Source organism: Neoarius graeffei, chromosome 21, assembly GCF_027579695.1.
Source record: "Neoarius graeffei isolate fNeoGra1 chromosome 21, fNeoGra1.pri, whole genome shotgun sequence".
Classification (NCBI taxonomy): Eukaryota; Metazoa; Chordata; class Actinopteri; order Siluriformes; family Ariidae; genus Neoarius; species Neoarius graeffei.
The window spans coordinates 35,832,113-35,848,334 of record NC_083589.1 but is presented as its reverse complement, the minus strand read 5'-3'; the positions used below and the strand labels follow the sequence as shown (position 1 = coordinate 35,848,334).

The 16,222-nt window shown below is 41.6% G+C and overlaps 1 protein-coding gene across 3 annotated transcripts in view; it reads right to left on the bottom strand.

Annotated features, from left to right (window-relative positions):
• Positions 1–16,222, bottom strand: part of LOC132869707 (kinesin-like protein KIF21A) — a 157,054-nt gene that overhangs the window by 15,747 nt on the left and 125,085 nt on the right. For 2 of the 3 annotated variants that reach the window (XM_060903041.1, XM_060903043.1), the window contains 7 exons: positions 16,179–16,199; positions 10,154–10,211; positions 9,795–9,849; positions 6,024–6,211; positions 5,743–5,868; positions 5,399–5,431; positions 5,010–5,146 (listed from right to left, as the gene is read on the bottom strand). In XM_060903041.1, the coding sequence (XP_060759024.1) occupies positions 5,010–5,146; positions 5,399–5,431; positions 5,743–5,868; positions 6,024–6,211; positions 9,795–9,849; positions 10,154–10,211; positions 16,179–16,199 (618 nt within the window). The remainder of the gene's footprint in view (positions 1–5,009; positions 5,147–5,398; positions 5,432–5,742; positions 5,869–6,023; positions 6,212–9,794; positions 9,850–10,153; positions 10,212–16,178; positions 16,200–16,222) is intronic. The other variant, XM_060903042.1, reaches the window with a different exon arrangement.

Sequence of the window (16,222 nt, the reverse complement as noted above, 5' to 3'; positions counted from 1 at the left end):
CATTTTTGAGACAAAGTCGGCAAACAGTCTTATTTTGTCAATTTGGGTGTGCCGAATTCAAATCTGCAATATGCCGAGCTCTATCTGACCTCTGTTGACCTCTAGAGGTCATTGAACTTTGGGCCTGTAAACGTCTCAGCTGAACCCAGTTTCTCAGCTTTCTAAGGAATGAGATGTACTAAAATGATTAATGAAGTTAGCAAATGGCCTTGTTTGTTAAATGTTTGGGTGCTGAATTCATTTTTCATTTGTAAAACGACATATGACCTCTGATAACCTCAAGGTCATTAAACTTGGCCTATAGGCCTATGCATTTAACAGCATTTAAACTGACTTTACTCCCCCGAAAAGAATATGAACAGACAAAAAACAAATAGAAAGGAACAAATACAACATTAAATGCCAGTCCATGTACATGTGACTTACTTTTCACAATGAGAATGCCTAGGCGATCACCTTACATAACATTGCATTACATTTAGCGGTTATTGTTTATACAAAGCTACTGAAAAAAGGACAGATTCAGCAGCATACAAAATGTGGGGGCATACAGGGTATACAGGTTAATCAGGGTTAGTATATCTCATCTCATCTCATTATCTCTAGCCGCTTTATCCTTCTACAGGGTCGCAGGCAAGCTGGAGCCTATCCCAGCTGACTACGGGCGAAAGGCGGGGTACACCCTGGACAAGTCGCCAGGTCATCACAGGGCTGACACATAGACACAGACAACCATTCACACTCACATTCACACCTACGGTCAATTTAGAGTCACCAGTTAACCTAACCTGCATGTCTTTGGACTGTGGGGGAAACTGGAGCACCTGGAGAAAACCCACGCGGACACGGGGAGAACATGCAAACTCCACACAGAAAGGCCCTCGCTGGCCACGGGGCTCGAACCCAGGACCTTCTTGCTGTGAGGTGACAGCGCTAACCACTACACCACCGTGCCGCCAGGGTTAGTATATATGAGAGTTTTTTTCTTTGTTGTTTGTTTTTTGTAAAGGCTTTACCCCGTTTAAAACAAAACAAAAAACAACAAAGAAAAAAACTCTCATATATACTAACCCTGATTAACCTGTATACCCTGTATGCCCCCACATTTTGTATGCTGCTGAATCTGTCCTTTTTTCAGTAGCTTTGTATAAACAATAACCGCTAAATGTAATGCAATGTTATGTAAGGTGATCGCCTAGGCATTCTCATTGTGAAAAGTAAGTCACATGTACATGGACTGGCATTTAATGTTGTATTTGTTCCTTTCTATTTGTTTTTTGTCTGTTCATATTCTTTTTGGGGAAGTAAAGTCAGTTTAAAAATGCCGTTAAATGCATAGGCCTATAGGCCAAGTTTAATGACCTTGAGGTTATCAGAGGTCATATGTCGTTTTACATATGAAAAATGAATTCAGCACCCAAACATTTAACAAACAAGGCCATTTGCTAACTTCATTAATCATTTTAGTACATCTCATTCCTTAGAAAGCTGAGAAACTGGGTTCAGCTGAGACGTTTACAGGCCCAAAGTTCAATGACCTCTAGAGGTCAACAGAGGTCAGATAGAGCTCGGCATATTGCAGATTTGAATTCGGCACACCCAAATTGACAAAATAAGACTGTTTGCCGACTCTGTCTCAAAAATGCCTTTAACTCCTTAAATAAGCACTTTTTTGAATTTTGGTACCAGTCTATAAGAAAATTATAAGCTTTCCTTATTTCCTAACATTCCCAGAGTAACTGGGTTAGTCAGTCGCCGATTGTCCAGCAGGGAATGGATGGATCAATCAATCAATAAATAATAATAAAAAAATGCCAGCCCTGCGATGACCTGACGACTTGTCCAGGGTGTACCCCGCCTTTCGCCCGTAGTCAGCTGCAGGGCTTTACATTAACTTTTTTGCTCACCGGCCACTGTGGCTAGTGGTTTTCCCGAGTCACTAGCCATTCAGCCTTTTCACTAGCCACAATTTTGTTGCCAGGAAATCGCAGGGTTTTTTTACTGCTTATTTATTACTTAATATATATTGAAACAAACAAAAAGAAATGCTACACAAAATTTTGGAATTGCTACACAAAATTATTTTTTACACAAATATTTTTTGCTACACGCACACAAATAAAAGTGTTATCCTGAACGCTGTCTAACATGCTATTTTCACCAAACAGGGCTTATTCTATAGACCTAATTGCTAATAAGCAATAACGGTCACATTACTCTAATTTCAAAATGAACTGAACCATGAATCTTATGTAATATTCAAAAATGTATGCATTATGAAATAACATACGTTCACTATTATTTTTTACATATAAAAAATTATTATTATTATCAGCACGGTGGTGTAGTGGTTAGCACTGTCGCCTCACAGCAAGAAGGTTCTGGGTTCGAGCCCCGTGGCCGGTGAGGGCCTTTCTGTGCGGAGTTTGCATGTTCTCCCCGTGTCCGCGTGGGTTTCCTCCGGGTGCTCCGGTTTCCCCCACAGTCCAAAGACATGCAGGTTAGGTTAACTGGTGACTCTAAATTGACCGTAGGTGTGAATGTGAGTGTGAATGGTTGTCTGTGTCTATGTGTCAGCCCTGTGATGACCTGGCGACTTGTCCAGGGTGTACCCCGCCTTTCGCCCGTAGTCAGCTGGGATAGGCTCCAGCTTGCCTGCAACCCTGTAGAACAGGATAAGCGGCTACAGATAATGGATGGATGGATATTATTATTTGACTTGTATCAGACAAACATAATGCCAATTTATTAGGTGTTACAGAAGAGAAACTTCTTTCCGACACTGAGCAACCCTCATCAAATTCATACAGAAGACTGATTGCAAAATCTTATTTCTACAGAGGGTGGAAACATCTTTCCTAATTTTTTTAAAGGTAATGTAGTGTTCAAAGAATATAATCTCAGTAGGGCTGTCAAAGTTAACGCGATAACGCGTTAACGCAATCTCAATTTATCGCGATTAAAAAAAATAGTGCCGTTAACGCAAATTCTAATTTGGCCCTGCGAGTCACCCGTAGTTCCTGTTGAGGCTTGTCGCGCGCTGCTTCAGTAAGAGTAAGTGTGAGTGATGGAGAAAGGGATAGACATATAAACATCGACGCCGCCTTCTGCATAGAATCATACGTCATCCTCGTCGCCATATTGGATGGGGCAAAGTGGAGATTCTTCAACCGTCTCTGGTATAGCGTCTAGACAGTAGCCGAGAATAAAGATGCCTCGTTCATGTGCTGCGTTTAACTGTACCAACAGGTTTACCGTCCAAACGAGATCACATGGGATTACCTTTCACAGGTGAGACTGGAAAATATTTTTCAATACTGTTCCTTCAGTCTTCAGTCTCCCAGCTCATCTCCACCGGGTAGGTGTAGAGTTATAAGCAGTGAGAATTAGAGAATACAGTGCCACACTATGATGAACGTTTTTGAACGTATGATGAATGTTTTTAACCTTTCTGAATGTAAAGGAATCAGTGATGTATTTTGTTTTGGTATGATGTTAGAACCTGGCCGAACTCAGTGTGGCGGTCATTCAGCTCACTTTATTCAACGAGAGTAGGTCTGTGTGGTGACTCAATAAATAAAACAGTACATTTTTATTTTCATTCACCATTTCCAGTTTTTCCACTATTTCCATCATTTATCATATTCAGTCTTGTAGGTTGGTTATTTTGGCCTCAGGTTTTGGTTGCTTGCTACGGTATGCTGACTGATTAGCTTACCTGAGCTATCTATCGCGTACTGCTCCACTCAAAGGACACTTCATTTTGTATCAGCCTTTTTAAGGGGCTGCTTTTGTGCCTACATATTTTTTATTTTTGTTATCTGTTTTTTTTTCTTCTTTTATGGCAAATACTTCTCTTCAAAAGAAACTAATGAAGAGTAAAATCTCATCTCATCTCATTATCTCTAGCCGCTTTATCCTTCTACAGGGTCGCAGGCAAGCTGGAGCCTATCCCAGCTGACTACGGGCGAAAGGCGGGGTACACCCTGGACAAATCGCCAGGTCATCACAGGGCTGACACATAGACACAGACAACCATTCACACTCACATTCACACCTACGGTCAATTTAGAGTCACCAGTTAACCTAACCTGCATGTCTTTGGACTGTGGGGGAAACCGGAGCACCCGGAGGAAACCCACGCGGACACGGGGAGAACATGCAAACCCCACACAGAAAGGCCCTCGCCGACCCCGGGGCTTGAACCCAGGACCTTCTTGCTGTGAGGCGACAGCACTAACCACTACACCACCGTGCCGCCCATAAGAGTAAAATAAAAAACATTTTTTTATTTTCACAGTGATCTGCACTTTATTTTTCATCTAATATGGAAGTTAGGGATGTCAGTGGCTGTGACAAGACGTGTTATGCTCTGCAATAAAAAAAACAAACAAACAAACAAAAAAAAAAACCCCATTGGTACAAAGCAAGCCCGTTCACTTTTTTATGCTGATAAGAGAATTACAATGGTTTTTCATGTGACAAAAATGTGCGATTAAATTGCGATTAATCGCGAGTTAACTATGACAGTCGCGACATTAATCGCGATTAAATATTTTAATCGCTTGACAGCACTAAATCTCAGTTGGCTTTTTTCTACCAAATGACAACACTTGGCTGTTAATCTGAGCCAGAGAGATCCTACAGGACTAAAAAGTAATTTGTCAAATACTATGACAATATTCTAACTTTCTTGCACTGACGAGCTCCTTCCGGTGGAGCATAATGGTCGATATAGAACACTGAAATTTGAAAGAAAGTTGGTCATTTCTTTGCTTGACTTATTTTCTTTTCACTGTGAACTGCAAAGAAGATGTGAGCTCATGCGTTATCACCAATAACATCATGGCAGTGATGATCTCTGACCAAATACATCTATTATGTTATTTGCCACAACACTCTACCTCTCATGTTCTATTGCTTTAAAAATAATGCAGAAGTCTACCAGCAAGTGTGTGGTTTCTTTTCCAAAGCACAAAAGTGAAAGTTGGTGAGTTTCAAGGTGTTACCCTTTGAGCCGGTAAACAGTAGATCATCAGTGGAATCCACACACATCAGGGCTTTAGTGTGTCCCTCTGCTGAATACACACACTGAAGTTTGGCTACTCGACTGCCTTTAGGGCACGGCACAGGGTTGATCACTCCTCTAGAATAAAGGACACGTACACATGAACACGTGTGCACGTGCGTGCACAAAATTGAATAACTAAATAAACTGTCATATCAAATAAAGTGACAAATCAGACAATTAGCTGCTGCCAGCTGAAATAAAAAGACTATCCTAAATGGCAACATGCAGTTTACAGAACAAAATAATCAGCTGCAGATGAATGCAGAGACAAACGAAGAGAGGTGATAAAACTAAAAAGTGTGTTAGGAAGGGATCGCGAACGGCTACCTTTGAGCCTCAAAAACAACAGGGTCATCAAATCTGTAAAAAAGCAAAAACAATCGCACTCACTGGATGCTTCAAGAGCAGAAAAAGGATTAAACTGTAGTAATGTACAGTATAGCAACGTTTAGTTGTTCAAGACACACTGAATAGGCGCGAGTGGCAGATTACATACCTTAAAATAATTTTAATTAAACCATTAAACATCCTTCATTAAATCATTAAATAACAAGCGCTTTAATTTTAAGACGTGCATGTTCTTTTCATGACTAATTAAGCTTTGCATCCTTAATTAAGTGTGTAAAAATGTTCTGCCATCTGCTGTTGTAGAAATGTACTTGAACTCGTACTGTTTTGTGTCCTGACACTTGGGCTTGTCCGTGGATGTCTGACTCCTTTCCTGAGTTCTCCTGCGTGCCAGAGGTGAGCGTTCTACTGATCTCTTCTCCACTGCTGTGGGAGACCTGACAGCAGATCTGTGTGTGCAAATAAACCACTAAAAATCCAATACAGACCCATACATACGCATTAAATACACAAGAACAGGAAAAGATTTAATATTAGGCCTGAACAGAGCACCTGACCTGCTAAACGCATTCATTTTCTCTTTTATAAAAAACACAAGACATACGAAACACTTGCTCCAGATGAGAAATTTGAGGTCAGGTCTCTGTCCAATGAAGGGGACACTAAGGTCACAATGCCTCCTGAGCTTTCAGAAATGGATAAGAGAGGAGCTGAGAAGTCGTCCAAAGGGGCATCAGGGTCAGCGTTGTTGGCATACAGTAGCTCCATCTGAGTGGTGGTTCTTCTTCGAGCCTGGGGAGGAATTAGTGTAAAACAAGTCAAGATGAATCGCTTTAGACATGGTGTAAACATTACAGCAAGTCCAGTTGCGTACTAAACATTTCAAACAACATTCATAGTCATTTCACTGTTTCCCCAAACACAGATTATACCTTATACACCTCAGGAACCACATTTTTAATCAAAGGACATTTAAAAAAATGACTGGGAATTACACACTTAAGACTGAAAATTTAGGAACACACACACACACACACACACACACAAAGCCCAACAGTACCCGATGTGCAACTTGCTGTTGAATTGAACCCAACACCAAAACTTATTGTTTGTTTGTTTTTTTTATCCGTAACCGCTTATCCCGTGCAGGATGAGCTGGAACCTATCCCAGCTGACTACGAGCAAGAGACAGGGTACACCTTGGACAAGTCACCAGCTCATCGCAGGACTGACACACACACACACACACACACTCACGGTCAATTTAGAGCCTAGCCTAGTAAACTAGACCCACCCGCCTAGCGGCCAAAAATATTTTTTGCCTGCGAGTGGGTCTAGCCTCGCACCATATCAACAAAACACCCCGGGCATCAAATCGTGCCCGCCAATCACAACGCAAGGTTTTTGTTTGGATTCTTTGGGCGAGCTTTTGCAGGAGTGACGACAAAGCTGCGCGACGCTGGAGAAAGCACAACAGGAAAGATGGCTACGGCTAGTGAACAGCGCGCGTTTGACTCCGCTTTGGAATCAGTTTTAGAAGAATTAGACTTGGAGTTTTCGTTGAAACATGAGCAGGAACAGGCTCTCCGCTCATTCCTTTTCAAGAAGGACGTTTTCGCTGTTTTGCCGACCGGCTATGGCAAAAGTCTGATCTACCAGCTGGCTCCGCTCGTAGCCAAAAGGATGGGGCTAGTTTGTGCAGTACGAAGAATTAATAAACAGCTTTGAAACATGACTTTTTGATTGTTTCTTATTTTCCCGTTATTTTAAATTTAAGGGAAATTATTTCACCAAAAACACCACTAAATAAAAATAAAAACTCTCAAAAACAGTTTAAGCAAACCCTTGAAAAACACTTGAAAAAAATAAGAGTGTATGTTAAGTATGTGGTACAGACTCCAAACTTGTGGTCATTATCTCCAAGCTTCTTAATATCTAGAACCTGTTTATTAATTAATACGCATTTTGAAAAATTATTTATTTCAAGGCCTCCCCCACTGCTTTCTGTCGCTCTGACTACGTCACAGTCACTGTTGCGCTGATTGGTCAGAGCGTTGGCCTATACGCACAGAGACAGTTTGAAAGACAGCGGGTTGTTCCACCCCCGCCCTTCGGAAATGTCTACGAGCGAGGCCAGACTAAATATTCACATTTAGTCTGGCTTGCCAGGCTATTTAGAGCCACCAATTAACCTAACCTGCATATCTTTGGACTGTGGGAGGAAACCCACGCAGACACAGGGAGAACATGCAAACTCCACACAAAGGTCCTCGTCAGCCACTGGGTTCAAACCCAGAACCTTCTTGCTGTGAGGCAACAGTGCTAACCACTACACCACCGTGCCGTCCCCAAAACTTATTACTTAACAAAAACATGTACTGTATGTTCCTGCAACAAACTGATGCCAATGGTAAACCATTATGGTCTCATTTTAGCAAAGGCAAAACAGCAAAGCTTTGGTATTTTCAAATTTATATTTACATTGTTCCATCACACACACTGATTAACTGTTCATTTTATAGACTCTTCTATATAGAGCAGTACAGAGCAGCAGAAAGGGAGACTCTGGACTGAATTCAGACAATAAACAAATTACTGTGACCTGCTGTTACCCAAACAATAGGAATACGAACGGACGCACCTTAAGCTATGTAGACTAGACCTGACCAGTACTGACACTTTAAATTGTACGACTGTAATCAGCGACAGTAACCCAGTCTTTAACTAACATTTCTCTGGTCTCTGGTTCATGGACAGTCATTGGTATGTCTTGAAATGGCACAAAATGCGATTTATAGCTGTGAACTTCGACTCCAATGATGTACAGTGGATATAAAAAGTGTACACACCCCGTTAAAAGGATAGGTTCTTCTGGTGTAAAAAAAAAAAAAAAAAAAGAGACCACGATAAATAATTTCGAAACTTTTCCCACCTTTAACGTGACCTATAACCTGTACAATTCAATTGAAAAACAAGCAAATCTGTTAGAGGGAAAAACATAAATTAAAAAAACAAAAAAACAATAAGCTGGTTGCACGAGTGTGCACACCCTTAAACTAATACTTTGTTGAAGCACCTTATGATTTAATTACAGCATTCAGTCTTTTTGGGTTCACACCTGCCATCAATTAAAATGACTCCAATTAACCCCAAATAAAAGTTCAGACATTTACTCAGTTGCATCCTCCAGCAAAAGCCAGCGTTCACAGAGAGCTTACAAAGCGTCAGAGGGATCTCATTGTTGAAAGGCATCAGTCAGGAGAAGGGGACAACAATTTTTCCACGGCATTAGATATACCATGGAGCACAGTGAAGACAGGCATCAAGAAGTGGAGAAAATATGGAACAACAGTGACATTACCGAGAACTGGACGTCCCTCCAAAATTGATGAAAAAAAACAAGACGAAAACTGGTCAGGGAGGCTGCCGAGAGGCCTACAGCAACACTGAAGGAGCTGCAGGAATTTCTGGCAAGTGCTGGTTGTGTACTACATGTGATGACAATTTCCCGTATTCTCCACATGTCTGGACTATGAGGTAGGGTCAAAGAAAAACATCCAGGCCCGGCTAAATTTTGCAAAAAAATACATCAACTCTCCCAAAAGCATGTGGGAACATGCGTTATGGTCTGATGAAACCAAGGCTGAACTTTTTGGCCACAATTCCCAAAGGCATGTTTGGCACAAAAACACTGCGCATCACCAAAAGAACACCATACCCCCGGTGAAGCATGGTGGTGGCAGCATCATGTTTTGGGGTTGTTTTTCTTCAGCTGGAACAGGGGCTTTAGTCAAGGTGGAGGGAATTATGAACAGTCCTAAATACCAGTCCATTTAGGCCCAAAACCTTCAGGTGTCTGCTAGAAAGCTGAAGATGAATTTCATCTTTCAGCATGATAATGACCCCAAAAAAAGTTTTGGAACGGCGCAGTCAGAGCCCAGACCTAAATCCAATTGAAAATCTGTGGGGTGACCTGAAGAGGGCTGGGCACAAGAGATGCCCTTGCAATCTGACAGATTTGGAGCACTTTTGCAAGGAAGAGTGGGCAAATATTGCCAAGTTTAGATGTGGCAGGCTGATAGACTCCTAATCAAAAAGACTGAATGCTGTAATTAAATCAAAAGGTGCTTCAACAAAGTATTAGTTCAAGGGTGTGCACACTTATGTAACCAGCTTATTGTACTTTTTTTATTTTATGTTTTTCCCCCTAACAGATTTGCTTGTTTTTCAATTAAATTGTACAAGTTATAGGCCACATTAAAGGTGGGGAAAGTTTTGAAATAATTTATCGTGGTCTCATTTTTTTACATCAGAAAAATCTTACACTTTTTTATATCCACTGTATACATGTTTGACATACTGTGTGGTGTCATACCTTACTCCTGGGTTTGGGCTCTGCACACAGTTTCATCAAGTCTGAGGCCAAAGAGCTGAAACAGACAAATCAAATGCCCACTGAGACGACATTTACAATGGAATGATATAGGGGACACAGTGAGCAGATCAGCTGGAAGCTGATCATTAGTACTGGTCAGTCACGACTCATTAAAGTGTGCAGACGATGGAGATGCATGTTGATATTAATGCGTGTGTAATAATGTTGAGTTCATAAGCAGATGAACAATGGCTATTATGGTTGAATGGTACTGTGTTTGAAAGCAATATATCATTTATACCATTTGTTCATAATTAGTCCATGATATATTGTGCTGGTTTGTATTTATGGTGAGTTACCTCTGCTCAGTAGCTGGACTCCGGTCAGATTCATCACTGCTGCTCTCCTCACCATTCTCTGAATGAGCACAGAATATATAGGCTATGACACAGTTAGCCCAAACACATACACATCCATCCATTATCTGTAGCCACTTATCCTGTACAGGGTCGCAGGCAAGCTGGAGCCTACCCCAGCTGACTATGAGCGAGAGGCGGGGTACACCCTGGACAAGTCGCCAGGTCATCACAGGGCTGACACAGACAACCAATTCACATTCAGGCCCTGTTTACATTATTTCGAATCAGCGGATCATCAGATTAACGTTTTTAAAACGATTCGCGTACACACACAATTTCTGTGCCCGCAACAAAACCGTTCCCCGTGCACACAGCAACGCCAATACACGGATACGCTAATCACATGACTAATTAGACGGCACGTCATATGATCCCAGTGCATATCGGGCATGCGCAAGTCACTCACCACTTGCAAGTGGAATGATGTCGCTGTAAAAAATGAAGTATGCCAGTCTGTTATCGGCAGTACTGGTACTACAATGACGCCTTTTTTACACCGTGTATGGCCTTCGTGTTTATGCTAGAAGGATCTAACAGTGTTCGGTACACTCTTCACCTCGCAGAACGGCCGTTTTTTGCGATTACAACAAGACTATTTAGTGCTACGGTAACCAACACACTTCCTGTATTGCTCATTCACTTAATGACTTCCTCAACACACTTCCTGTATTGCTCATTCACATGACCAACGTGGCATGACCAACGCCAGCGAATCAGGAAGGTGGATGTCACAGTGATGTTGTCCAATGACGACGTCAGCTAGAGCTCAGCAATGCGTATCCTCGTTCCTTAATGTTTACACAGCACCGGATCAGATACGTACTGGGTTGAATACGTGGGCCCTGGCGGATTCAAACTGTTCCGCCTGTGGAGTCGTTTCCCGGCGTTTTAATGTGCATGGACAGTGCATCCACAACGAAAACGATACGGATACGGTCTAATGTAAACATCACCTCATACTTACGGTCAATTTAGAGCCATCAATTAGCCTAACTTGCATGTCTTTGGATTGTGGGGGAAACCGGAGCACCCGGAGGAAACCCACACAGACACGGGGAGAACATGCAAACTCCACATAGAAAGGCACTCGTCGGCCACGGGGCTCAAACCTAGAACCTTCTTGCTGTGAGGCGACAGTGCTAACCACTACACCACCGTGCTGCCTACACTGGACCATGTCGCATTAAAACTGTGTATTTTGAAAAATATCCAATTACAATTCAACAGCTAGGTCTTTACTAACCCAGGAAGAATGAATGCTAACGTGGGGAAATCTGTCAAATGTCACTATGGCAGAATTCTGGAAAAAAGCCACAACTGATGGTAATTTGGTTTGGAGCAAAACGGAGTTTTTCTGCCAGTAATGTACTTTGAGCTCTATATTTTTAGAAAAGCTAAATATAGTTAACAAAATACTCTCTGCAATGAGAGTCAGCTTACTTAGCAAATGCTGATAATCCATGATAACTCGTTGACCATTTCTCAAAATAGTCAGTATTGTTTTCTCAAAAATAGTTCACTTTATAAACTTCAAGGTAGGTGAGGGATCTTGTATTGGAATTCAAATGAAACCTTTCAATGCTCAATTCTCCCTTCTGACTTTTGGAGAGAATGAGAAGATTCTGTTTAAGAGATGTGCAAATAAGACAGCAATTTCAGTTAAGGAAAGCACACAACTTTTGGAATGCTATATAGTAGAAAATATCAACATTTGACCATAGGAAGGATTTTCCCAAGTCGCCAGACATTTGTATCCAGTAACAAACCCTGCATCTTTTCTCTCAAACTGCTGCTCATGCAGATCTTAGGAAAGCTGAAGTCAATTGAAGGAGAGCACTAATTAAATCAGGAGGAAGAGAGAAGGGTCATCCTTCCCATTCTGAGGACAGGACTTGTTATATTCTATTGGACAGTTGTCCATGGATAGCCGTGACGTATTTAAGACTAATTCACAACGAAGCTTAGTTGCACCAATCAAGATTCCAGCTGGTGCATTTATGTTGTTCATTATTTTGAGGTAAATACATGGAAAGTTTGAGCAAAACCAACTTCAACCCCTGCATACAGACAGTGGTGCTTGAAATTTTGTGAACCCTTTAGAATTTTCTATATTTCTGCATAAATATGAACTAGAACATCAGATTTTCACACAAGTCCTAAAAGTAGATAAAGAGAACCCAGTTAAATAAATGAGACAAAAATATTATATTTGGTCAGGTATTCACTGAGGAAAATGATTCAATATTACATATCTGTGAGCAGGGCTCGAAATTAACTTTTTTTTCTTTGTGTCCCCCAGTGGTCCCGAATGGAAGCAATAGTGTCCCCATTTTTTTCCTCTCTGAAATAACCAGTGGTTAATATTATCATATGAAGTTACTATTATATTTGTAACTATGCGATTTTGAACCCTTTATATCATTTTTACAATAAGTCACAAGACACAAGCGACACATGTCCTATACATCATCTACTTCAAAATTACAGTTATTGCATTTTCAGTTTATTAAACTTTGGCGATCTCACTGTATGAATAGATACCCGTTTATTTAAAGGGGCCAACTAGCTCATTCAGAAAATGTTTCAACTCCCTACATCTGCAGTACACTTTAGTTGAAAATAAGACCCCTTTTATGTTCATTTCATCTACTTATGCCTTGAATATCTGTTGGCACTTATAAGGCCAACTTATAATTTTCACCATTACCGTTATCCATTTTTATGAACTTTCCGTTATCCATTACCGTTATCCATTTTTATTAACTTTCCGTTATCCATTTTATGAACTTCCGCTGCCGAAACGTGGGTGCAAATGTTAGCAACATCGACAGTGTTGCCAGATTGGGCGGTTTTAAGTGCATTTTGGTGGGTTTTGAACATATTTTGGGCTGGAAAACGTCAGCAGCATCTGGCAACACTGAACATCAACATAGTGCCATGTCCGAGCCTAGTTGTGCTGCTGACTGACTAAACTTTCTGAACTAGAAAGACACCAAGAAAACTCACTTATTCTGTTGAACGGTATCTTCCGTCAATATCATCCACATCATTCCTGTTGTATTTTATAACGTGTCTAACAGTGTTCATTAAGTTCATTCAGTTGCTAGCGTTGCCTGCAGACCAGGCGATGACACTTTGGATCCTGAAGGTCCCGGAGACGTTATGTCTGGGCTTTCAGTTTCTTCCCTGCGGTCAGTCCGCTTCAACCACTTAAGCATTTTTGTTCTGGCAAGAGTCGGCGCAGCGTGTGCGGTAGCAATTCCATTCCAAGTCCATATAATGCGGACTCCGGCCGAAGATTCTAGAACAGAATGCGCTGCTCTGTAGCCTACGGATGCAGGTGCATCGAAAGTGTAGCTACTATGTATTTTTCGCTGTTAACGTTTTAAAATTAAAATTGCAAATTAGGTGAATGTCTACGTATGTGTTACGGCTTTGTAAATAATATTAATGTAGAACTTTTTTTCTAGATCTATTTTTTTTCCATTGTCCCGGGATTGTCCCAGATATGATAATTTTGTGTCCCGATGACATTTTTTATGGTCCCCGGGACGTCGGGACACCGTTAGTTTCAAGCGCTGTCTGTGAGTGGCAAAAAGTATGTGAACCTTTGCTTTCAGTATCTGGTGTGACACCGGCTTGGAGGAATTTTAGCCCATTCCTCCGTACAGAACAGCTTCAACTCTGGGATGTTGGTGGGTTTCCTCACATGAACTGCTCGCTTCAGGTCCTTCCACAACATTTCGATTGGATTAAGGTCAGGACTTTGACTTGGCCATTCCAAAACATTAACTTTATTCTTCTTTAACCATTCTTTGGTAGAACAACTTGTTTGCTTAGGGTCGTTGTCTTGCTGCATGACCCACTTTCTCTTGAGATTCAGTTCATGGACAGATGTCCTGACATTTTCCTTTAGAATTCGCTGGTATAATTCAGAATTCATTGTTCCATCAATGATGGCAAGCCATCCTGGTCCAGATGCAGCAAAACGAGTTTCAAAACAGTACCAAACCATGATACTACCACCACCATGTTTCACAGATGGGATAAGGTTCTTATGCTGGAATGCAGTGTTTTCCTTTCTCCAAACATAACGCTTCTCATTTAAACCAAAAAGTTCTATTTTGGTCTCATCCGTCCACAAAACATTTTTCCAATAACCTTCCGGCTTGTCCATGTGATCTTTAGCAAAAGTGCAGACGAGCAGCAATGTTCTTTCAGGAGAGCAAACCCTGCCATGCACACCATTGTTGTTCAGTGTTCTCCTGATAGTGGTCTCATGAACATTAGCCAATGGTGAGAGAGGCCTTCAGTTGCTTAGAAGTTACCCTGGGGTCCTTTGTGACCTTGCCGACTATTACACACCTTGCTCTTGGAGTGATCTTTGTTGGTCGACCACTCCTGGGGAGGGTAACAATGGTCTTGAATTTCCTCCATTTGTACACAATCTGTCTGACTGTGGATTGGTGGAGTCCAAACTCTTTAGAGATGGTTTTGTAACCTTTATGCAGAAATATAGGAAATTCTAAAGGGTTCACAAACTTTCAAGCACCACTGTATAGAAGAGAAGAGAATAGCTGAGTAGATAACAGATGTATGCAATTTTACACTTACCTCAAGCCAAGGTATGTTTGGAGCTACTTTCCTTACCTGTTATTTTATCCCATTTTTACCACAGTGTAAAACTAATAGCAAACACTGATCACTTCTTGACTTCTTCCACCACTACATTTGGTGTAAGGTACAAGTGTGTCTACGTTTTCTCAAACTAACTCCCCACTTACTTACAGCATGTATGGGTTGAAGGCTTGATATTTGCTGAATTTATTACTTTAATAAGGTTAGCTGATCTCAGGCTGAGTGTTAGCCGAATGTTAAGTTTGAAAGAAAGCAAATGACGTGCAAAGGACATCCAAGTGCAGCATTTATACTGTAGACATAACACTGAGCCGTTGGTAAAGTCTGCGACAGTGAATCCGAACTCACGACCACTTTGGGGTAAGAATGTCAGCTTACAACATAAGGGCTCAGCACAAAATAAGGGTGTAGATACAGGTAGTTAAGTCAAGAAAAACCAGCAACCATAAAGTTGTTAGTAAGTGACTAAAACATCTACTACACTACATCCTGTAGTGGGTCTCTGAGGACAAGCATTCCAACTACTGAAGAGAGTTCAGCTGCAAACAGAAACTATAGGACTAGAACACCCACTAAACCCCAACTGTTAGCATTTTAATAAAGAGGAGAAACTCGGAGGCCCTTTAGTATCTTTAAGCTGGTTTAAATGTGGGCCTGTTTGAAAGTCAGAACATTGCCCATTTTCCACCAAAGCAGTTCCAGGGCTGGTTCGGGGCCAGTGCTTAGTTTGGAACCGGGTTTTCTGTTTCCACTGACAAAGAACTGGCTCTGGGGCCAGAAAAAACGGTTCCAGGCTAGCATCAACTCTCTGCTGGGCCAGAGGAAAGAGCCGCTTACGTCAGCGGGGGGGGGGGCGGAGTTGTTAAGACCAACAACAATAACAAGACCGCGAAAGATCGCCATTTTTAAGCGGCGAGAAGCAGCAGCTGTACAAACGCGAAGTCATCCATTATTATTATTATTATTGTTGTTGTTTCTTCTGTGTTGTTTATGCTTCGATATTCGCGCCAAGGTTTATGCAAACGTAGCGACGTAACTGACGTATACAGCAACGTAACTGACGTATACAACGACGTAATGACGTGGCTTCCCTTAGCACCGCGAGCTACGGAAAAGCAAACTGGTTCTCAGCTGGCTCGCAAGTTGAACGAGTTGTGCACCAGCACCGGCCCCGAACCAGCCCTGGAACTGATTTGGTGGAAAAGGGGTATATGAGGTTTCTGGGAAAAGTAGACCCCTCCCCCCATGCACATTTACTACAGTTACAGCCTCTGGTTAGATTGATGGAGATGCATGTACTCACATACAGTTTTGGGGACGGACTTACCAGCAGCTGGGTTATCTAGCTCTGTTTGGGTTTGGGTGACAAAA